Below are 21,780 nucleotides of genomic sequence, written 5' to 3'. Positions count from 1 at the left end.
ATACTCATAACTTTCAAGTTCGGCAGCCCCTTCACGAGGTCCATAAGTTGGTCATTAGTAATGATTAGCATATATATGCGAAGGTAAAGAAGGTTCTTAAGTTTCAGTAAGTCTGCCAAGGGGACGGTTTTTCCGGATATACATATGGAGTTCTTTGAGGGTAGAAATATTGCACAGTTTTTTAAGCTGTGCCTTCAGAAAATCCCCGTACAGGACAAGACCCAAAGGAGAACCCTTTTTGTTGATCAAACCCCTAGATGAACGATTCGCGTACAGACCCGCGTAATTTCAGTTCCAAATGTTTCAGCCTGGGTAACTGGCCGACCAGCTCATAGGTAAACGATGATTCGAAGGAATTTCTTTTAAAGGCCAGATGTTCCAGCTGCTGGCAGTTTGCCACCAGAATTTCAAAAATGTTCTTACTCAAATTTTCAATATTGTGTAATTTAAGAACCCGCAATTTCTTCATTGTCTTACAGCAATCCGCAAAGTTCTCACTATCGGAACCATTCAAGCATAAAATTTCCAGAAATTCCAGTTCATCGAGATCACGCCATCCTTTCCTGCTATATGGATAAGCACCCAACTTCAGTTTCCGTAGAGACGGGAGCTTGGGATTGAAAACGAAATCCATACACATACTATATTTTCCTGTGTCATATTTAGCCCTGTACCTGTTGGTTAAAGCTTTCCATCTGCTCACGCTCGGAGTATAAAACACATTCAATTTTTGGAGATTCGAGCAGTACAACCGCAAAAGCCACAGACGATCATAGATTTTCCAAGTACAAAAAATTTCATCTTGATAGCTAATCACATGTTCACCAACGATCTGCAGCAGTTGTTTCTTTGTTAAAGTTCTGGCAAGATATTAAACAATTAATAGAGCGCCAGTTCCAATACATGTATTCGATATACACACAGAAAATCGCTCCTTGAGCACACTGCGATCCTTGTCCTTGACTTTGCCAGCCACTAGCTTGGGCAGCTCGTCCAGGGAGTAGATACCCTGCAGCATCTTGGACCAGGTCTTCTTATAGCTGGCCTTCAGTTCGCGTATCATTTCCAGATAGCTGTGCTCGCAATCCGGCTCCGCCAGCGTGACCAAATCAATGAGGTTCGAGCGTTGCAGCGACTTAAGGATATAGTGGATGTTGTTGAGGCGAAAGAGATGCTTGGTGGCCTGGTCGTTGTACTGCTCGCACTTGTTCATAATCGACAGATTCAATTCCGCCAAAGCTTTTTCTGCATAGAGAGGAAATATATTTATGGAATACAGATTGCCATTGCCACTCACTTATGTAGATGGCCAGCAGAGCCTTGTTGCGCTTCTCGCCAGGCAGCGCCTTCTTCATCAGTATGGTGTCCAGCTGCGTGGAGTAGAGCACATCCGGGGCCAGTATGGAGCCAATCACATCAAAGTGCTCATACAAATTCTCAATGAACCAAATGGTATTGGAGGTCAGCTCGTGAACGGTGGCATCCTTGGGCACATTGCTCTGGCCGACGATATTTGTGCTCGATTCGCCCTTGACCACGTCCAGGAAGTGCTCCAAATCCTTGGCGCCCGTATGCTGCAGTTTATTGAGCACCTTGGTGAGCTGTTCTCGCTGCGCCGGATCGTATGTGCGCTCAATGTCCGGCTGCAGCAGTATGACACGCTTCAGGGCGGAAAATATACCCAGGGCCGAGGTCCACTCCTTGCGTGAGATGCAGCGCAGGATGCGCTGGGTAATGGCCTCCGCATCCTTGACCACCAGCTCGATAGCATTGAAGGCGAGACGGGCAAAGACCTCGTTGTGCTTCGACTGCGGTATTATGTCGTGCATAATGGCTCGCTCCCAGTTGAGCAGCCGCTGCAGGCCCAGCAGCATGACCAGCTACTTGTCCAGCTCCTGGTCCTGGTCCCCATCTAGCAGGTCCTCGGAGGTCAAGTGATCTGAATGGGATGAAGCCTTCTTAATGGAGAATCCAGTCGACTGCTCAATGGTTTGTGTCGCCCGCAGATACAGCTTGTTGGCCTTCTTCTCGAAACTGCAGGAAATATATATTTGGGAATTAGTTAAGCTCAGGGAATGGGAATAGATTCCACTTATTACATTTGCTGCAGACGCGCCGAGGTGTTCTTCTTGGGCTCCGCTTGGCGTCCGCTGTGGCGAGGTCTCTGCAATAAGTTCGACAATCAATTTGTTTGTAGGCCAAAGGAAACACGCAAATGAATTTCCATTCTCTGAATGTTTGAATACAGATTTATTTGATTTTTTGTTTGGGGGAGTACATAAAACACATATTAAAATCTTAAGCTTAGGTTGGAGATTTGGATGCGCCAGCGATCCGACCTTAGGGCGATCCCTTAGAGGGTTTTTAGAACATCCAAAATGCGATTACAATCCTCATCGTTGGACAGGCCAATGTTTTTTAAATCATCCCTCTCCATGGAGGCGAGCTCGACCAAATCGATGTGAGCCCTCTCGAAATTATCCACATATTTCTCCAGGCCAACATGCACGAGGACCTGCTCCACATTGGATCCATGATTGAACACGTACGCGTGATTAGAGGCCATCACGGAGCGACGACGCGACTCGCGGCACAGCGACGCGTCAATATTCGAGTCGTCTGAGAAGGTGTCCGAACTTCTGTTGCTCTTCTGCTCCCGCTCGGGGCCGGGGCCTTCCCCGACTGGAGCTACGACCTCCGTGCGATGCAAGTGGTGCATATATTTCTTCATTGGCAGCTTCTTGGAGGTCTTGGCCAACATGGTCTTTGCGGGACTCATCAGGGCGCGCATACTCTGTATGGGCGACATGTTGGGCGATCGGAAGGCGCCGGTGATTGGCGTGGAGCAACGCACATTCGGGGTGTTCACATTCAGGTGGTTCCACCGCAGCGTGGGAGTGAGATTGAAGTTGAATTTGGTCTTGTACGTCGCACACCCACGTACAAGACCAAATTCAACTTCAATCTCATTCCTCCATTTTGTTTCACAATTGAATTTAAATGACAATTACACTTGGACAATGATACGGCAAGAACACGCTGATAAAATGGCAATGGCGGTGCCCAAGCGCACTGGGAAACTTTTTCGACATTGTCCCGTTGCACGAAGTGTCAGATAATGGATAATGCAGAGTTGCATTCGGTTACGGTACTCACCAAAGCTTCGTGGCCCCAGCTGTTGCTCTTCTGATGATCTTTCAGCAGCTGCAGCGAGCGCAGCACCACATCCCCCCTCTCCGTGGCATAGATGTGGGTGTACTCGCGCATGTCGCGCCCGAAATCGTGAACAACTCCTCGCGGGTGGTCTGCGACAGTTGGCGAAAGGAGGTGTACTCATCGCTGGATGAGTCATCTTCAATGTAGATGAGATCCAGCAGCTCCACTGGCTTCAGTGGGGCACTGTGCTTTTTCAGCAGCATGCTGTAGTGCTGGTTCAGGCCCTCGCAGCCGGTGTTGAAGAGACTGGTGACATTTTCCAGCTCGACACTTTGCGAATTGTTGTGCAAAAAGTAGTCCATGGCGGCGCGCAGCTTGGCCAGCGCCTCCAGAAACACGGATATGTTTCCCTCCAGCGGCCCCTGATGTATAAGCTGGCACACCTCCTGGGAGACATCGTAGTGCGAGAGTACGCTCTCCAGGCAATTGAGTGTTGCCTCTAGGTCTGAAAAAGAGGAGGTGACCAGTTTGATATATATGTGTTTGATGTGGACAAGGGACTTACTTTGCTGTCGCTTCTGTAGCTGCTCCGTTTCCTGATACACGGGCAATATAGTTTGCTCTAGGTTACCAAGGCGCTTCTCAAAGATGGTAAGAATGCTGGACATTTGCGTGGAGAGATCATGGTACTTATCCAAATTGGTTGCCAAATTGGCCAAATTGGTTGCTTCCTTTAAAAAATCACTATAAATATGTCCACAGGTTTGACAACTGTTGTTACCTTTTCCAATTTGTTGTGCGCCTGCAATGAACTATCTAGATTGTTTATTTTACTGCAAACAAGCTAATTATAGCTTAATTGTATTAATTTTTGTTGAAATGTACGAAAAAACACTTGTAAATCCATCAAGCGTCCGAACCTGAATAATCGGACAATAAGTCACACACCAGTACCTGATCAATGTGGCAACACAGCTGCGATCAAACCCCTGTCATCCAAGCGATGATTTAATAAAAAAAAAAAAAATAAGAAGGTATATTTCGGTATATTCCGAAGAATATTTTGTCGGTAAGGTCACACTGCGTTCCACACGTGCTCCGTCCGTAAACATTCCGCGCCATTCGTATTCACTGAAAATAAATAAACAGAATGACAGAGGATAATACCGAGTCGGAGCCACGGGCCGTGTTCAAGGAGAGCAGCAAGATCTTTCGCCGCAACCGAGCGCTGGGCTATGTTAGCAACCAAGTGCCCGCCGTGACGCGGTACGTGCAGCGCCGCAGAGACACGCTGGTGATCACCTGCATCGGGCGCTCCTTCCAGGTGTACACTGCCAGCCACTTTCGCCTGCTGCATGTGAGTGGCCTGCACCCGGACGACATTACGGCCCTGGCCACCGACAGGCTGCACACCTACACGGCGAGCAACAAGTGTATCTACGCGTGGCGGGCTGGCAAACACATACGCCATGTCTATCGTGGCCACAACCGTGATGTGCACCTACTGCTGCCGTTTGGCTCGAATCTGATTGCCGTGGACCACGAAAACGTGCTGAAAGTGTGGAACATTTTCAGCGAGGATGTGTACCTGGAAATTCCGTTCAAGGTGGAGGAATTCCAGATCACGGCTGTAGCTCATCCGCCCACGTACATAAACAAGATAGTGCTCGGCTCCCGCCAGGGCCAGATCAAGATCCTAAACATCAAGAAGAACAGCATCGTGTGCACCTTCAATCACCACGAGAGCCGGGTGACTTGCATAGAGCCGGCGCCTGCATTGGACGTGGTGGCTGTGGGACATGGCGATGGTGCCATTATCGTGCTGAATCTGAAGTTCGACGAGGTGCTTATGGCCTTCAAGCAGGACTGGGGCGTGGTCACCAGTCTCGCATTCCGCACGGACGGTCCGCCCATTCTGGTATCGGCGTGCCGGAACGGGTACATGGCCTTCTGGAATCTGGAGGAGCGCAAGCTGGCCGGCCAGCTGCAGGCCCATGAGCAGCAGGTCACCACGGCCATCTGCTTTCCCAGCGAGCCGGTCGTGTTCACCACCTCCCCCGACAACTCCATGAAGCTCTTCGTCTTCGACATGCCGGACGGGGGCGCACGCCAGTTGCGCATTCGGGAGGGGCACACCAAGCCGCCGTTATGCATACGTTACCATGGCAGCTCCGGTGTATCCATACTCTCCTCCGGCGAGGACAGCACTTTGCGGGTCTTTTCCACCCTCTCCGAGTCTCTGAACAAGAGTATGGGCAGGGCCTCCTACAACCCAAAGGCCACCAAGCACAAGAGTGAGTGAGAGTGATGCTTTGAGGCATTCAAAGTATAATTTCTTCCCTTTTGCAGATCGCTTTCAGTTCGACAAGTTCAGCATGCCGCCGATTCTGGAATTCACATCGGACACGGCACGCGAGAAGGAGTGGGACAACATAGCGGCCATCCATGCGGGCATCATACAGACCACCACTTGGACGTTCGACAAGAGCCGCATGGGCGAGCACCGCCTGGTGCCGAAGCAGTTCCAAAACAAGAACCGCGTCAACTTCGAGAGCGAGACAACGTGCATTGTGCTGACGCACTGCGGCAACTTTGTGATCATTGGATACAGCAGTGGCGACATCGAGCGCTTCAACATCCAGTCGGGACTGCATCGCGCCAGATATGGTGCGCCGGCCCACACGAAGGCCGTGCGGGGATTGGCCAGCGACAATCTCAATCAATGCGTGATTTCCGGCTGCTCGGAGGGACTGCTCAAGTTCTGGCCCTTCAAGGGAAAGGGTAAGGACTCCCCAGCCCTCGGGCATTGGTACAATTATTCCACTAAGTCCTCTTCGTTCTGCAGTTGACAAGCCCCTGGCCGTGCTGCGCCTGGCGGATGGCATTTCGATAATGCGACAGCACCGAGAGAGCTCGATGCTGGCCATTGGTTTGGAGACCTTCAAGGTGTACGTGATCGACATGCACACGCGGGTGATTGTGCGAAAGTTTGTGGGTCACACGGCCAAACTGAACGATCTCACCTTCAGTCCAGACAGCCGTTGGCTGATCACAGCCGCCATGGACTCCACAATCAAGGTGTGGGACATACCCTCCTCGTACATGATTGACCACTTCCGTGTCGAGCGGCCTTGCGTCTCACTGAGCATGTCTCCCAATGGCGACTTTCTGGCCACGGCTCACGTCAATCTACTGGGCATCTACCTTTGGGCCAACAAGACCCTGTTCAATCAGATTTCGTTGCGTTCCATTGACCCCCATGAGCCAGCCCCATACGTTGGACTGCCTACAAACGTTTGCGATGCCATGGATCTAGAGGATGGCATGAAGGAGCTGGAAATCGATGGGGATGACGACGAACTGGGCGAGGCGATCGATGCCCAATACGAGACGCCCAAGCAGTTGGCACCCGAGCTGATTACCTTATCCGGACTGGCTGCCTCACGCTGGCAGAATCTTCTGGATTTAGAGCTTATCAAGCAGCGCAACAAGCCCAAGGCCCCACCCAAGGCGCCGAAACAGGCGCCTTTCTTCCTGCCCACTGTGTCTGGCCTGGAGATGCGCTTCGATGTGACCAATGCGGCCTCAGACAAAGACAGCTCCCGCATCCTAAAAGCCTCCACGCTCAACAATCTGACCAGTTTCGGCCAGCTACTGGAGGAAACTGCCACCAGCAGCGATTTCAATCCCGCCGTGACGCACATAACCCAGCTGGGTCCCTCGATGATCGACTTTGAGATCAAATCGCTGCACCCGGAGGCCGGCGGCACCCTTCTGGCCATGGTGCAGTTCCTCAAGCTCATCGAGTTCATGTTCAGCACCAACCTCAACTTTGAACTGGCCCAATCCTACCTGAGCGTATTTCTTCGTTCGCACGGCCTCGCCCTGACGGAGTCACCCGACCTGATCCGCGCGCTGCGCACTGTTTCGCGTGTGCAGGAGCAGGCCTGGGATAGGGTCGAAAGTAAACTGATCTACGGAACAGGCGTGGTAGCCGCCCTGCGAAACTTTGCGAACTAGTAACTAAATAGTATCACCCCCATATAAATCTACTCACATTTGTAGTGTTTTCTTCCAATTTCGTTGTAAATAAAAACTGACCAGATTTGAATTGTTTGGACAATCGCTCATTTAAAAGATACGCATTGAAATCCTTTCAACCCAAAGTTTTACGCTCTATCCCCAATGCACCATGAAGGCCTACCACACATGTTCACAGTCACACCAACAGACTGTCCATCAACCCTATCGACAATAGCTCCTCCACTGGACATTTTAACTAGGCTTACCCCGACTTGTATCTTCCATTTCGCTGTGCGCAATTCATCCCCAATATAACTATACAATGCTATATACCGGCTTTAGGGGCGTGTGAATTACGCTTTTGGGTGACGGTGCACAGCGATAACTGATTAAGAGACACGACCCTTGGATGAAAGAGTACACCGGTTTGAGTTGAAATTGTGTGTATTAATTATTTATTTGTTATATCCGTTTAAACTAACGCTTTTATTTATGCTGGAATTAAATAACTTAAACTTGTTGCTAGACGTTGTTGTTGTTGTTGTTCCTTAGATACGGTTCTAGTGGCGGCGCTGCTTTGCTGTTAGCGGTTTCAGTTTCAATTTCAGTTTCAGTTTTGGGTTCATCGACGACAATCTCTATCGGATCGTATCGTACGTAACTCAACATAAACGTATGTGTATTCAGAGGATATATTCTCGTTAGTTATTGAACAACCACGCATTATAGACGTTATATAGTGCACACATCTGATAAGTTTCCATTGATTTAAACCTAAACTAAATATCGTTATCGTAGCTTTGCATATCTCGTAGCCAGATGAAAGAAATAACCTTAGTTTCTGTATTGGTTGGTTTGCTTTTTCATATATGTTGTGTGGTGTATTGTATTTTGTAGTGTAGTGTGTGGAGTAGTACAATGCAGCATGCAACTGGGTCTAGGTCTGTGTGGGTATTCTTCGGCCATCGCAAGCTGTAGTTACAGTGTGATTGGTGTTCGGGATCTAGGTTACAGTATAGGGTGGGGGGGGGTACAGAGCTGGCACGCCGTACGGATTGGTTGGTTGGGCTTGTGGCTTGTAGTGTGTCTGGGTTACTAAGTATGTAAGTATGTATAACCGCTTAGCTGGATGTGCACTGCTGGACGCGGGGGCCATCCTGATAGCCACCCTCGTCCTCGTCATAGGCCATGCGCTGGTGTTGCTGGCGTCGCTGCTTGGGATCAAAGTCCTCCTGTTGTGGGGGCAAAGATCAAAGAAACAAATGATATGAGCAAAATTCGGTAGGAGATTAAACCCATTTCTATTATCTACTTACCAAAACCGTCTGCTCTGCTTCGAATGGAATGTCGACCTCTGGGGCCGGTGGCAGGCATTGCTTGAGCGTCGGTACCACTGATGGGTTGATCACGTCGGGGAAGATCACCTCGAACTGAATGATTAGCATTCCCTTCTCCATTGGATTCTTGTATATGGGCATGCCCTCCTCCGAGATGCATTTGGTCATCTCGTGGCGAATGACTTCACCGGGCTGCGTGGACACGACCAGATCACGGCCGTCCAATGTCTTGACCAGGCGCTGGAAGCCGCACAACGCCTCTACCAGCTGCAGCGGCATCTTCATCATGAGATCCTGGCCGGCATGTGCAAAGATTGAATGCTCCTTCTCGTCTAACAGTATAATGATATCACCCGGTTGCGAATCGGGTTCGTGGTCGCCCTCCCCTGTGAATACTATCTTCTGACCATCCCGCATTCCCTTCTCGATGTGCACCTCCAGCACCTTGCGCTCCCGCACCGTCTTCCGGCCGTTGCAGTTTTTGCAGCGGTCCTTCTCCTGTATAACCTCGCCGGTGCCAGAGCACTTCCGGCACACCTGCTCGATGTGTTGCATGATGCCAGGTGCAATCTGTTGGACGCGCGCCTCCACGCCATTGCCCCGGCAGTTGGCGCACTTCTCAATGCTGCCCTTCTTGCCCCCACGGCCCTCGCACTTGTCACAAATCACGTTCTTCTGCAGCTGCAGCTTGCGCGTGGCACCGTTGTACAGCTCGTCCAGCTGCACCGACATCTGGTGCACCACATCCTTGCCGCGGCGCTCGCGACGTCGTCCGCCACCGCCGCCGCCACCGAATCCGGCTCCGAAGAACTTCTCAAAGAAGTCCATGGGGTTACGGAAGTCGCCGGAATCGGCGCCGCCCTTCTTGATGGCCGCCTCGCCGCCGTCATCGTACACCTGACGCTTGTCCACGTCCGACAGCACTTCGTAGGCTTGCGAGATGGCTTTGAATTTCTCCCCCTCATTGGGATTCTTGTCGGGATGGTACTTCAGAGCCAGCTTCCTGTAGGCCTTCTTGAGCTCGTCGGGAGTTGCGTTCGGCTTCACGCCCAGCAAATCGTAGTACCCGGTTTCCTTGACCATCTTGTATCAATAGATCGAGAACCTGTATAGCTGAAAACAGAGCAAAATGGGTATATTACTACGGGGTTGGGTTCCCGGGCGGCGTTTTTTTATGTGTCTATTTCTCTGTAATGAGGTGTGCTTCCGCAAGTCCCGGTTCAAGGTCAATGCCGATCATTTGTACGCGAAAACTGCGACGCAGTCCACGTTTTCTAGAAGTTTTTCTATTTCAATACGCCCGTCGGCGACCGACCAGCAGCTGACGCCGCTCCCCTCCCTCACATATCAGCCCCTCTGCTCATCCAAAGCCGCCACGGGCACACACACACAGACAAGAGTTTCTAGAAATTTTCGTCAGCGCAGCCCTGGTCACACACACACGCGCACCCATTGGAAGAGTGCCTTTGTGCGTGTGTGTGTGTGTGCTAGGTACAAACATGTGCCGCGCAAGACGCTGCGTCAGAATTTGCACGAACACGAAAGAGGCACAAAGGAGGGCGAAAAGTTCAATCGATTTTACAAAAAAATGCGTGAAATGCGTTTTTCCCAGCCCGCTGGCTGCTGGAGCAAAATTTAATTACCGCTGATTACTTAACAAAGGCGGAAAGGCAAGGGAAGTCTACCAAATACACACACAATGACTGCAGACGAATGCAATTATTTCGGGGATCGCCACTCACCTTTGAAATCAACTGCTGCCGTGTTTTCGAGTGTCTAGCAAAACCAACTTTTGCTATGAATAATTCCTTTTAAAGTTACACTTTTACTACAATTTATAACAGGACTACTTTTTTCTACGCCACGCTTGGAAAGAAAATTGCTGAGGCACTATCGATAGTATCGATGTTTTGCTGCTATCCGCTACTATCGACGGTTCTGCGAATATCATGATATTATCGAGCTACAGTTGTTGCGCTTTTGATGTTTGGATTGGCTGCTGTATACGAAGACAAATTTTTAAACAAATCGACAGGTGGCATCCAATTTTTACAATGGACAAGTTCCTCAAAAGTTTCAATGGTTTTTTAATAATTATTTGATGCCGATACTATTACGATAGTATCGACTGTTTTTTTTTAAACCATCGATGGCTCAACTATCAAATGTATCTTACGGGAACCGTATGGAACGTCGCAACAATGAATCTACATTCCGTTCCCGTTAGGAACATGTGGCTCACACCACGAACAAGAGCGACTACCCCACCAAAAAGCGCTCTCTTCACAACGAAAAAAAAGGAAGAATATTTTGAAAAACCACCACGAATTGAGAGCGAAAAATGTCAGTATTTTTTTTGCGCTAAATGGAGTTTGGCGGACATTTTGAAAACTTAGTAAACAAGGATAGAAAAAAAACTATGAATTATTTTATAATCTTGAACAATCTTGGTATTATTTCGCATTTTTTCGTAATGAAATGACTTTCATTATTTCATTTCGATAGTTTCACTATTTCATTGATACCGATAACTACTCCAGCGTTGCCGTACTGCTGAAGTACTGTGCGGAAAAAGCGCTGCCATACCGCTGAAAAATTGTCTAAAAACGAACTTAGCCCAATGGGTTAACTTTTCTTGTTTGTAAATCATATTCCTCGATTTTGATATTCGATTTAACATTACTAGCTAGCTAGGACACTCAGCACTAAACATATAATTTAATCCGATAGATAGATCAATTTTATATAATATTGGCTAACTTTGAGGCTTAATTTTCATTGGATTGGATTGTAATAGGCCGTTTACCCGGGGGCTGCGTCATGCTCGCGCTTCAAAGTTGCGTCGTGTCTGTCCTACCTACAGTGGGGCCGGGGGGGGGGGGGGGGGGGGGGGAGGCGAGGGGGGGGGGGGGGGGGCGGGGGGGGGGGGGGGGGGGGGGGGGGGGGGCTGTTTCGGGCTTTATTCATTATTTGGAGTTTGTTTTTCAACAAAATTGCTTTAGGGGGCCGGCGGCGGCGCCGTAAGACTTCATATTTCATGGTGGTTCTGTCGCTTCGTGCGGCCGAAGCAGGGCAAGGCTAGCCTAGGACCGCGCGCCCGCGCAACTCAGCTTTGCCGAATTTTATGAACCGCCGTCAAGCCTCAACCCGCGCGAGTCGAGCTACAGCACACCATGAAGAAGCTACGACGGGAAGGCAGGGACGGGGGGCCCTCCAGTAACACAATTGGACCCAAATATGTTTAGCCACTGGGGGGGGGGGGGGCGGGGGGGGGGGGGGGGGGGGGGGGGGGGGGGCGGCGCTTGGGGCCGGACCCCACATCCGGGGGGGGGGGTCCCCCCGGGGGGGGGGGGGGGGGGGCGGGCCGGCGCGGGGGGGCCCGGGGTAGTTTTTTACAAAAGAAAAATAAAGTTAAGCGAATGTATATTTGGGTATATTTTTGAGGGTCAGTCGGTATATTTTGTCGATAATTCCGCGGTCACACTGGCCTGGTTACTTAATAAATAAATATTTTTATTTATTATTTGAAAATTGAAATAAAACTGGGATCCGGACACCATGCGGCACGTGCAGTTCCTGGCCCGCACAGTGCTAGTGCAAAATAACAATGTGGAAGAGGCCTGTCGCCTGCTCAACCGCGTGCTTGGAAAGGAGGAGATTCTGGACCAGTTTCGCCGCACGCGTTTTTATGAGAAGCCGTTCCAGGTATGTGGAGTGCCCTGTGCCTGCCCATATTCGTATCCAAGCGATACATTATGATTGATATATTTCAGGTGCGTCGCCGCGTCAACTTCGAGAAGTGCAAAGCCCTCTACAATGAAGACATGAACCGCAAAATACAGTTTGTGCTCCGCAAGAACCGTGTGGAACCATTCCCGGGCTGCAGTTAGTTTCTTTCCCTTCCGTAGTGTATTTAATGCAATAAATCTAAGGAACATTTGATGGTAAATGGAGAATTTTTACACTGATTTGGACATGTGGGAACTCAAACAACAGTGTTCCAGCAATGAATTTAGTCAACCACTAAATCGTATATTTCTTTTAAGCCGAGATCATCTATGCCCCTACCCATGGAACTGCCCCAACCTTCTTTAATTCGTTGTCCCTGTCGGTTAAACTTTGCTTAACATCTTTGTACAGAAAATACACTCGTCGAAGATGTATCTTTTTGTGTGTTAAAAACACCTGACCAGTTGTATATACCTCTTCTATTGGTTAGACGGATTGAATATATTCTTGAATGTTTTTATTTAAAAGCTTTTCACAGCTTTCGCAAAGAAGTCAAAACATACCTTGCCACTGACCCTAGGTGAGCAGGGTGGTCGAAAGTTGATTTAGGACATTCTGTGGGAGAGGATTTGTAACATTTTAATCTTTCAATACCGTCATATTAAGTTATTTATTGATTTCAATCTATTTTCGGTATGCAGATGCCGTGGATAGAAGGGACATGATTAATATAACTTGCACAGATATGCCGCAAAAAAAAACAGAAAGAGATAATTTAGGTCCCTAAAAGAGCGGCCCAAGGTTCCACCCTTTTTTCGTATGCCTTGTCGGCCTCACCGTACTAACGGTACTTCTAGGTTTATACATTTTCTCCCCTCGAACGCAACGGACGTGTTTTCTTTGTCTTAAATCTGAGAGGTAAAAATTCGATTGGCTTGAAAAAGTTTTGTCAGTTGCCAAATATTTGTAATTTTGGCCAACCAAAGAAATGTAGTATACTTTTCAGAGTTATTGTTGAATGGCAAACTTATTTGTTCGATAAAGTGCGTTGCGGCCAAAGCGAGCGGGGCCTTGTTTGTACATGTGTTGTTTGTGTGTGTGTGTACATGGTTTGTGTTTTGTGTATGTGTTTATGGTGCAATTGCAGCAGCGCTGCAAGCAATTGCCTCTGTCCCTGGCGGCCCTTTTATATCGCCCACAACGGGGGATTCCAAAACGTGCTTAAGTGTTCCGTTGCTCCAATGACATCGATAATTCGCTTATGCGGCCAATTTACTCGGCCAATTCACGCCAAAAGAAAAGCTTTCTGTGTGTGTTTCTTGTTTTGTGTGTGTAAGTCTGATGGGTCGGATGGCGCAGTGGGAGCAAAAGTTGGCATGTTTTGGGGCTTTGTTGTTGTCCGCCTCCTTGCCCCGCCTCTCTTTTCATACCCGGTACTCGTAGAGAAAAAGGTATATGCGTTCAAGGCGGAGGAGGCCCTTGACATAGTAACTTATTATGGATATTATTCATTAGTATCATACGACGCTTGAATTATGATATTCTCCTTTTCGCTAATTGCAGTTAGAGAACAGCTATTATTTGGATACTTTCTTTAGGCTGGCTGTCGCCTGTTGCCGATTAGGGAGTATCTTTTAGTCGGGTTGTCGATTACTGCCTTCTTACTTGCTTCTTTTTTTACTGCTTTACTTTGGCCATTTTCTTCTTCTTGTTGTTGTTGTTCTGTTTCATCGATTTCTTGTGTTATTTTTAGCGTGATTTGCATGCATGTATGCCTGTGTGTGTGCGTGTGTGTCCGAGGTATTGTGTGTGTTACCTATTGGGGCCGTTACATCTTCGTGCACGGGAGTGTTGGTGTGCGCCTAATCGAGTCTTTTGTGGTAATCGAATAAAGTACATCTAATGCGACTTTCAGATCAGGAATACGCAGCATGTTTGCAAGCAACTTGGTGGCCATCTTCCTGCTGGCATGCCTCGGCCTAGCGCAGGCCTACCCGGCCCTGCTGCCCTATATCTACAGTGAGAATCGAGATCCCGCACCGTCGTGGACCCAATGCTAATCAAGGTTACTCCCTCCCTCCATCGCACAGATCCCTCGCACCAGAACCACGCCATTAAGCGCAACGATGCGGTCTTCCCCCAAATAGAGGACGATGTCGGCGAGCTGGACCAGCTGCGGAAGGAGCAGATGGGTGTGAGCAAGCGGCAGCATGATGGCAGCACCGCTCGCACCAGCACCACTACCAAGGAGAGCGTTGAGGAGGGTGCCGCCGCCGCCCCCGAGCCCCATCAAAGTGCGAACATGAACATCCTGCCGGACCTGGAGCGTCAGCTGGAGGTGGCGACGCCGCTGATATCGACGACAACTACCACCAGTACCTCTGCCACAACCACAACGGCCATGTCGAAGGAGGAGAGTGAACGCTCGCAGCTGGAGGAGCCGAAGACGGCCATCAAGACGGTGGTCGAGCCGACGGTTCATGCCAAGGTAAGCCGCTCCACCCCAGCCCCGTAGCCCTCCTCCCAGTCGGTAGTCTGGCTTGCCTGCTCTCTCTATCTCTCTGTCTCACGCCTTGTAAACACCAAATGTGTCTTTTGAAAATCCAAGTGTATATCCACGAAACCACCCAAAAACCAACAGGCATTTTATGGTGCAGCTCGTCTAGCCTTCGGCCAGAACCCGGAGGTGTTGCCAACATCTTCAACCACGTCCACAAGCACCACAACCACCACCACGACAACCACAACGCCCGCACCACCTGAGGAACCACAACCCGAACCCGAAACCGAGTCCAAACCCGAGACCGAGTCTGAGCCCCAAGCAGCAGCCGAATCTGAATCTGAACCTGTACCTGATCACGAACCCGAATCCGAATCCGAATCTGGAGCGGATGCGGCCGATCCAGAAAGTACCGACGCAGCCGCAGCGGAAACAGAACTGACCGCCCTGACACCGCCCAAGGTGGCAGGAGCGGGACCCCACAGCCACGAGCACGATGTCAACAAGGAGACCATTGGGGACATCATCTTCGATGTGGTGGCCCGGACCACGCTTACGGAGCGGAGGTCTAGCGCGCCAAAGATAACGGCCAAGGTTTTTATGATAAATCGATCAAAAGATAACCGAGTATCCGATCATCGATCACAGACCATTGACTGATTGGCAATCAAATTGGCAGATTTCAGCGAAAATTTCTCCTCAATGCAATCATTTATCTGGTTTCACCTGCTTCGGCCACTTGTTAATCGAATCACCTTGCGAATCTGTTTTCCAGACGGTCCAGGGTCTACTGCACAGTCCCAATGGCCAGTACTCGTCCTTCGACATGGCTCAGTATATATTCTGGACGGGCGACGAGACGGCTGTGGTCAAGGCAGTGGAGGAACTAGTCAGTGGAAGAGTGGTTAGTTATCCGCCATCTTATCTCCTCCGTAATCTAATGATGCTCACATTTCCCTCTGCTTAACCAGATTACGCGAGAGAAAGCCCTCAAGTTCTTGCAGGATATTCGACTGGGCATTGAGTTCCTGCAGCGCTCCTATGCCAACCGCATCTTCCCCGAGGAGGTGCGCCAGAACCAGCTGAAGCGGCATAGCCCCGCCAGGCCCACGTCCCCATCCACAACGTCCACAACAACAACGACTACCAGTACCACGAGTACAACCACGGAGAAACCCTTCCCGAATGTGCACGCGTCGGAGGGGATTGCACCGCAGGCAGGAGCCGTGCCAGTAAAAACCTTTGATAGCTTCAACTTCTGGAACAAGCTCAAGGACATGGACAATGAGGCGCAACAAGGTGGGAATCATACTTAAATATATATTGGTCATATGTAGTCATTCCTTAATGTTGCACCAATTTCCTAGACCTAACGGACTATGACGAGGGTCGTGCCAAGATTGTGGAGTACCTGTACAACGAGTACTCCCTGGAGGAGATCCTCTACAAGCTGGCAAAGGTAACAACACTCACTAAGTTTGCCCTTTCAAATGACTGATTATCCTGCCGATGATTAGGTGATGTTTGCCCAGTCCCTGGCCCATGGCTCCGATGAGGCACAAATGGAGCTGCAGAAGCTGACCGAATTCCTCGAGCACGAGGGCAATCTGGGCGTCATACCCGTTGACTTGCAGAAAAAAGTGTTAAGTGAGTGTCAAATCGATCAGCCCAAAACCAAGAATTAACTCAATTCAATTGCGTTGCAGGAGTGCTGCTGAGCGCCTTGTCAGACACGTTGACCGAGCATCCGGAACTGCTGCCGGCAGCGCGCGTCAATCTGGCCAATCCGTTTTACAGGCTTCCAATGCATACTCCCAGCCAGTAGAGCAAAAGTTATCAGAATAATATAAATCTATCTATATACATATATATATATATATAAATCTATATAAATGTATACATGCATAATCCACATCAGCTATCAGCTATCGACATTTAGCAAACAGATTTGAAGATGCGCTCTCTCGGAATTGCCTAGAAATCTTTGATTAGACTTAGCCCTATGTTATGTATTGTGTGTACTCGAAATTGGCACTTCCAAGTTTATTTATGGACATGCTTTTATTCTACGTGTAATATAGCAAAAGATTATCGTGATATATATATTTTTTTTTGTTGGTCAGGCAAAGACAGAGAAAAACCCTTTACGTACACGGCAGAGAGAGACTTGCGCCACTTTGAGGTTTTTAAAATGAATCTTAAACAGAATGTAGAATATTTAACTGCATAGAAATTCGTACACTTGCTTATATTTGATATGAGTTAGTTAGGAAAAATGAGGTTGAGTGGGAGTATCTTTGGTTAGTAGTGGCGACGAAGTAACGAAGCAGGAATGGGCTCTGAGTCCGCATATATCAGTAGAGCAACAGCAGCAACAGCAGACACAAAAATAATAATACCTATTATACGTTTCCCCCTCAGTAATTGAGCATTTGTGCATTATTAATGGATTGGTTAACCGATTGAATGTTTGTGCGTTACATATACGATATGCAAATAAGAACTAGAACCTGTATCAAGAAATATCGATTATACACTAAAATACATATAATATATATATATATATATATAAAACAAATGCGTGTAATCTGCTCTACTGCTCCTTCTTGGGCTCCGCCGGCTTGTCCAGCAACTGGTTGATGCGCTCCTCTGTCAGCGGCTCGCTGCTGTTGAAGAGCTTCTCTATTTCGGCCCGCTCATCGTCCCCAATCTCCTTGGCATACTGCTTGGCCATTTCCTCCAGGCGCTGTTGGTTCTTCTTCAGGTGCCCCGGCAGCCAGAATACAGTCTGCACCATTCTGGAATAAACCCCCCGTGATACAAGGAGGCTTTCGTTCATCAGGGGACTCGCGCTTACTTGAGCAGTACGAATCCACAGAATGCCAGCAGCAGGCACAGTCCGGATGTCTTAAGCATCGTCCAGTAGTCCACCAACACTTGCTGATTCTTCATTTTGGGATTCCTTTTGGCTAGTTTCACACCACACGCGTCAAAAATGTACCTGCGACTGTCATATGTGGCATTCGGACCTGTCCACTGACCACACAGGAGACAATGTTGTGGTCAAGCGTCGTCATGGGCAGCCACGGCATACGTGTGCTAGACACCAGACAGACAGACACCACCCACCAATCATGTGTGGCTACCAGAAATCAATATCCAATTTGCTCTGATTTCAGTTGATGGCCGTGAAAAAGAGAACAGAAATGTTGCCAAGCCCCAAGTCCTACCTGCACCAACATGTGTCCAAGCCTGAGCATCATCATCAGATCGGCAGTAAGATCTGTGCTAACGAAGTACGCACAGAAATTCCTATGAAAGTGTCGTCTTTGGTAATCGCACTTTCTATTTTTAAGAGTTATCGCTGCAGTTTATATAAAAAAGAAGCCAGTCAAAATACTATTTATGGTTGGTGGGTCTAATCGACTGTAAGATACCCGCTAAAACAATTATTATTCCCGGGGGGGGGGGGGCGCCCGGCGCGACGGCGCGCGCGGCGCGCGCGCCGGGGGGGGGCCGGCCCGGCACGCGGCCGCCCCCCCGCCCCCGGCGGGGGGGGGGGCCACCCCGCGCGCGCCCCCCCCCCCCGACACCCCACCCCGCCCCGCCGCGGGGGGGCGGGGGGGGGCGACGGGGGGCCCCGCGCCCGTTTATACTCTTACGGGTATCTCTTACTCATATTAATACATTAAGCTCTGCTAAATTCTTCCACTTTTTCTGTATATATGTCGGACAAAAGGGGCAAGGTTTTGGAAATATTATGATAGCTTATTTAACGAGTGAATTTATGAAGTTTGATTGGTTCTAACAGGAATCTTCTTCATCGCTTTCGTTGCATTGCCTCTTCCAATATAATGACAAGGAGAATATTAATCCCTACACTAATCACTTTTCTAGCTTATATAGCTCCTTGTACACAACATAAATAATTTCCTTACTCTAGTCTTTGGCTTAATATCCAATCTTCCCTAAGTTCAATCCTTCATCGGATAGTATAACTGAGTATTTTCGGCTCTGTTTGATGGGGAACAAACAAATTTCTTATCCTTTCTAATACATCACGCCATCATGCCTGTTGAATCCATCTATAACAAATTGAATACGCCCTTGAACTTGTTTTGAGTGGGGGGTATCAAAATAATTTGAAAATGATAATGAAATCAGGTGTTGTGTGGGGGGGGTCCTGGTCTTCGATCGTAAATTAGAAACCAGTGATTTCGATCAGAACAAGAAACTGATTAGGGCCAAGTCCATCTATCTCTCGGCATACCATATTATATTTCACTGATTCGGGGGGGTCACTACGTACAACGTTTATGCACACGCTTCAGTCTGTATCAGCAGACAATAAATCTGATTGCGGGCCAACTGGCCGTACGTATGTATCTGAAGATAATGGTCCGCAGACCCCTATAAAAGGAGCAATCCGAGGGTGCTCGGACCACAGTTGAGCAATGAGACGAACCCTACAATTATCCATAGTGCTGATCGGCCTGGGGCTGGTCCTGGCTGGAAGCAGACCCATCTCCGATTGCGTAAGTCTACGGGGTGGGGATTGGGAGTGAGGTGCAGTTCTAATGGCAGACATTCTTATAGGGAGAGCGCATCGAGGACGATGGCTATCCGATGGAGCGGCACACGGTGACCACCAGCGACAGCTACATCCTGACCATGCACCGCATCCCCTACTCCCCAAAGACGGGCTACACCCCCAACAGGCCGGTGGCCTTTCTGATGCACGGCATGCTCAGTTCCTCCTCCGACTGGGTGCTGATGGGACCCGAGAAGGCGCTGGCCTACATCCTCTCGGACGCTGGCTACGATGTCTGGATGGGCAATGCGCGCGGCAACACTTACTCCAAGCAGCACAAGTACTGGCCCACCTACTGGCAGCTCTTCTGGGACTTCAGCTGGAACGAGATCGGCATCTACGACGTACCCGCCATGATCGACTACACGCTGCAGGTCACTGGACAGCAGCAGGTGCAGTATGTGGGCCACTCCCAGGGCACCACCGTGTACCTGGTCATGGTTTCCGAGAAGCCCGAGTACAACAACAAAATCAAGTCCGCCCATCTGCTGGGTCCGGCCGCCTACATGGGCAACATGAAGAGTCCCATGACCCGCGCCTTTGCCCCCATTCTCGGCCAGCCCAATGCCATGGTGGAGCTCGTCGGTTCCATGGAGTTCATGCCCAGCAACAAGTTCAAGCAGGATCTGGGTATCGAGATGTGCCAGGCCACCTCCCCCTACGCTGAAATGTGCGCCAACGAGATCTTCCTCATTGGTGGCTACGATTCCGATCAGCTGGACTATGTGAGTATATTTTCTGTTACTTTAAGGTGACAACAAAGCTCCGTCTGTCCCTGATCATATCAGACAGCTCAGTCGCTCTGTCCCAGTGTGGCTTAGTAGTTAAGAATGAGATGTAAAATTACAACTCTCTCCCTGACCTGAATACCGGGCATCTTGTCTGTATAATTCTAATGTGAAACTGATTTCAGAACCTATTGGAGCATATCAAGGCCACCTCGCCCGCTGGTGCTTCCGTCAACCAGAACCTGCACTTCTGCCAGGAGTACAACTCGGGCAAGTTCCGCAAGTTCGACTATTCCGTTGTGCGTAATCCCTACGAGTACGGATCGTACTTCCCCCCCGACTACAAGCTAAGCAACGCCAAGGCCCCCGTCATGCTGTACTATGGCGCCAACGACTGGATGTGTGACGTGGGCGATGTGCGACAACTGCGGGACGCGCTGCCCAATATGGCCCTGGACTACCTGGTGCCGTTCGCGAAGTGGGCGCATCTGGATTTCATCTGGGGAACGGAAGCCAAGAAGTACGTGTACGATGAGGTCTTGAAACAGATGCTGGCCCACGAATAAGTTTACTGATTCCACAATAAATTCAATGCGTGCAAAGTACACTCGTGTGTTCACTCGACTTGGATGAATGCCCGATAGGCCAGCTTGATGTGGTCCTCCTTTAGCAGCTGGCTCTCGACGCGGTAGTAGCCGGGGTCCATCAGCATCTTCAGCCAGTGCACGTCCAGGGGATAGTCCTTGAGATGGTAGTGCTCCGGCGGCAGTGGACAGGTGTCCGGCTCTGGTGCGTTTGAGTGCTCCTTCAGCTTCTCGTACAGGAAGTCTTTGTAGTAGATCTTCATGGCATCGCAGACGCCGATGCGAGGCAGGTCTACGACCTCCTTGAACTCCCCTTTGGGGTCTTGGGCGCGGTATATAAGAAACAGGATCTGCAAGGGATAATCAGGATGTGTTCATGATTGATTGACTCAAGTAAGTAAGGGACTAAGCAGCAGCAGACTCAAAGACAGATTGAATAGATGATTCCGTACCTGCCAGTCGTTGTCGATGGTAACGTGCTGCTTCAACTCGCCGCTGATCCTGACCAGGTTCTCCTCGTCCTTGGCTATGCTCACAACGCTCTCCAGATCGCCGCCATCTTCGTGCACCTTCTCCAGGCTATGCAGCTTCAGCGTATGATTTGCCTCAGCTTGGATTGGGTTGGCGGCCATCATGACTAGGCTCCGAACCAGCATCTGGTGGAGTATTACTGCAGTGGACGTCATTTTACTGTTGAAAGTACGCCCGCTGGCAGGGCCTTATAAGGATCTCGTTGGTTGGAAATTGCAGCTTGTACCGGAAGCGAGCTTGTTCGGAGATTGTTCGATAGATTTGTGAGATATTCAATTCCAATTCGTTTTTGGCTTAGTGTATTTAATTATTGCATGACAGACAGTCTTTACACAGAAAGCAACAACAGCCAGAAGCCCATTTACAAACAATTAAAATATATAATTACTAATAGCACGGCAATGATGAAGTATGATGGGCAGCATCCATCCGTCGCGACGTTGGATGGGCGCCTACAAAGCAACAATAAAAGCATCTTTTAACGGTTTAACATTTGGCTAAAAATAAATTATCTTCTGTTCTGTAGTGAAGTGAAGTGTCCTTTCGTGTTGTTAAGTAATTGCAGCTGGAATGTTAGCATTGCGATCGATTGGGCGTGGGA

The 21,780-nt window shown here is 49.3% G+C and overlaps 8 protein-coding genes and 1 pseudogene across 10 annotated transcripts; 4 read left to right on the top strand and 5 right to left on the bottom strand.

The window, feature by feature from the left end:
• Window positions 1-804: 804 nt before the first annotated feature.
• LOC111073768 lies at window positions 805-4,278 on the bottom strand (annotated as a pseudogene).
• On the bottom strand, window positions 2,221-2,998 carry LOC111073722 (protein matrimony-like; the record flags this gene model as incomplete). Its single annotated transcript, XM_022366190.2, has 1 exon — window positions 2,221-2,998. A coding segment is annotated over one exon (645 nt), but the record flags the coding sequence as incomplete, so codon positions are not given.
• Window positions 4,136-7,492, top strand: LOC111073766 (WD repeat-containing protein 36). The gene is made up of 3 exons (XM_022366254.2): window positions 4,136-5,450; window positions 5,506-5,937; window positions 6,002-7,492. Exons 1-3 carry the CDS (start codon window positions 4,307-4,309, stop codon window positions 7,174-7,176), a joined length of 2,751 nt encoding a protein of 916 aa, XP_022221946.2. The 5' UTR covers window positions 4,136-4,306; the 3' UTR covers window positions 7,177-7,492.
• A 125-nt stretch (window positions 7,493-7,617) lies between these two features.
• On the bottom strand, window positions 7,618-10,397 carry LOC111073769 (dnaJ homolog subfamily A member 4). Its single transcript, XM_022366257.2, has 3 exons — window positions 10,259-10,397; window positions 8,496-9,629; window positions 7,618-8,411 (listed from the first exon to the last, which is right to left on the bottom strand). Exons 2-3 carry the CDS (start codon window positions 9,597-9,599, stop codon window positions 8,301-8,303), a joined length of 1,215 nt encoding a protein of 404 aa, XP_022221949.1. The 5' UTR covers window positions 9,600-9,629; window positions 10,259-10,397; the 3' UTR covers window positions 7,618-8,300.
• Window positions 10,398-11,988: 1,591 nt separating this feature from the next.
• On the top strand, window positions 11,989-12,465 carry LOC111073738 (28S ribosomal protein S21, mitochondrial). The gene is made up of 2 exons (XM_022366210.2): window positions 11,989-12,221; window positions 12,290-12,465. The coding sequence occupies exons 1-2, from the start codon at window positions 12,075-12,077 to the stop codon at window positions 12,404-12,406; spliced, it is 264 nt and encodes an 87-aa protein (XP_022221902.1). The 5' UTR covers window positions 11,989-12,074; the 3' UTR covers window positions 12,407-12,465.
• A 616-nt stretch (window positions 12,466-13,081) lies between these two features.
• Window positions 13,082-17,169, top strand: LOC111073760 (mucin-5AC). Of its 3 annotated transcripts, none has more exons than XM_022366241.2 (9): window positions 13,082-13,163; window positions 14,161-14,264; window positions 14,336-14,733; window positions 14,887-15,339; window positions 15,521-15,649; window positions 15,717-16,044; window positions 16,113-16,204; window positions 16,263-16,392; window positions 16,452-17,169. In XM_022366241.2, the coding sequence occupies exons 2-9, from the start codon at window positions 14,177-14,179 to the stop codon at window positions 16,568-16,570; spliced, it is 1,737 nt and encodes a 578-aa protein (XP_022221933.2). In that variant the 5' UTR covers window positions 13,082-13,163; window positions 14,161-14,176; the 3' UTR covers window positions 16,571-17,169. The 3 variants fall into 3 exon arrangements, with proteins under 3 accessions (XP_022221933.2, XP_022221932.2, XP_022221934.1); XM_022366240.2 differs by having other exon boundaries at window positions 14,854-15,339; XM_022366242.2 differs by lacking the exon at window positions 14,887-15,339.
• Window positions 17,170-17,330: 161 nt separating this feature from the next.
• On the bottom strand, window positions 17,331-17,766 carry LOC111073759. Its single transcript, XM_022366239.2, has 2 exons — window positions 17,603-17,766; window positions 17,331-17,543 (listed from the first exon to the last, which is right to left on the bottom strand). The coding sequence occupies exons 1-2, from the start codon at window positions 17,695-17,697 to the stop codon at window positions 17,339-17,341; spliced, it is 300 nt and encodes a 99-aa protein (XP_022221931.1). The 5' UTR covers window positions 17,698-17,766; the 3' UTR covers window positions 17,331-17,338.
• A 1,436-nt stretch (window positions 17,767-19,202) lies between these two features.
• Window positions 19,203-20,665, top strand: LOC111073740 (lipase 3). The gene is made up of 3 exons (XM_022366212.2): window positions 19,203-19,280; window positions 19,342-20,061; window positions 20,250-20,665. Exons 2-3 carry the CDS (start codon window positions 19,372-19,374, stop codon window positions 20,628-20,630), a joined length of 1,071 nt encoding a protein of 356 aa, XP_022221904.2. The 5' UTR covers window positions 19,203-19,280; window positions 19,342-19,371; the 3' UTR covers window positions 20,631-20,665.
• On the bottom strand, window positions 20,590-21,780 carry LOC111073742. The gene is made up of 2 exons (XM_022366216.2): window positions 21,101-21,780; window positions 20,590-20,998 (listed from the first exon to the last, which is right to left on the bottom strand). The coding sequence occupies exons 1-2, from the start codon at window positions 21,332-21,334 to the stop codon at window positions 20,681-20,683; spliced, it is 552 nt and encodes a 183-aa protein (XP_022221908.2). The 5' UTR covers window positions 21,335-21,780; the 3' UTR covers window positions 20,590-20,680.

Source organism: Drosophila obscura, unplaced genomic scaffold (assembly GCF_018151105.1).
Source record: "Drosophila obscura isolate BZ-5 IFL unplaced genomic scaffold, ASM1815110v1 contig_150, whole genome shotgun sequence".
Taxonomy (NCBI): Eukaryota; Metazoa; Arthropoda; class Insecta; order Diptera; family Drosophilidae; genus Drosophila; species Drosophila obscura.
The sequence above is the reverse complement of the archived record's forward strand: the minus strand, read 5'-3'. Positions and strand labels throughout refer to the sequence as shown.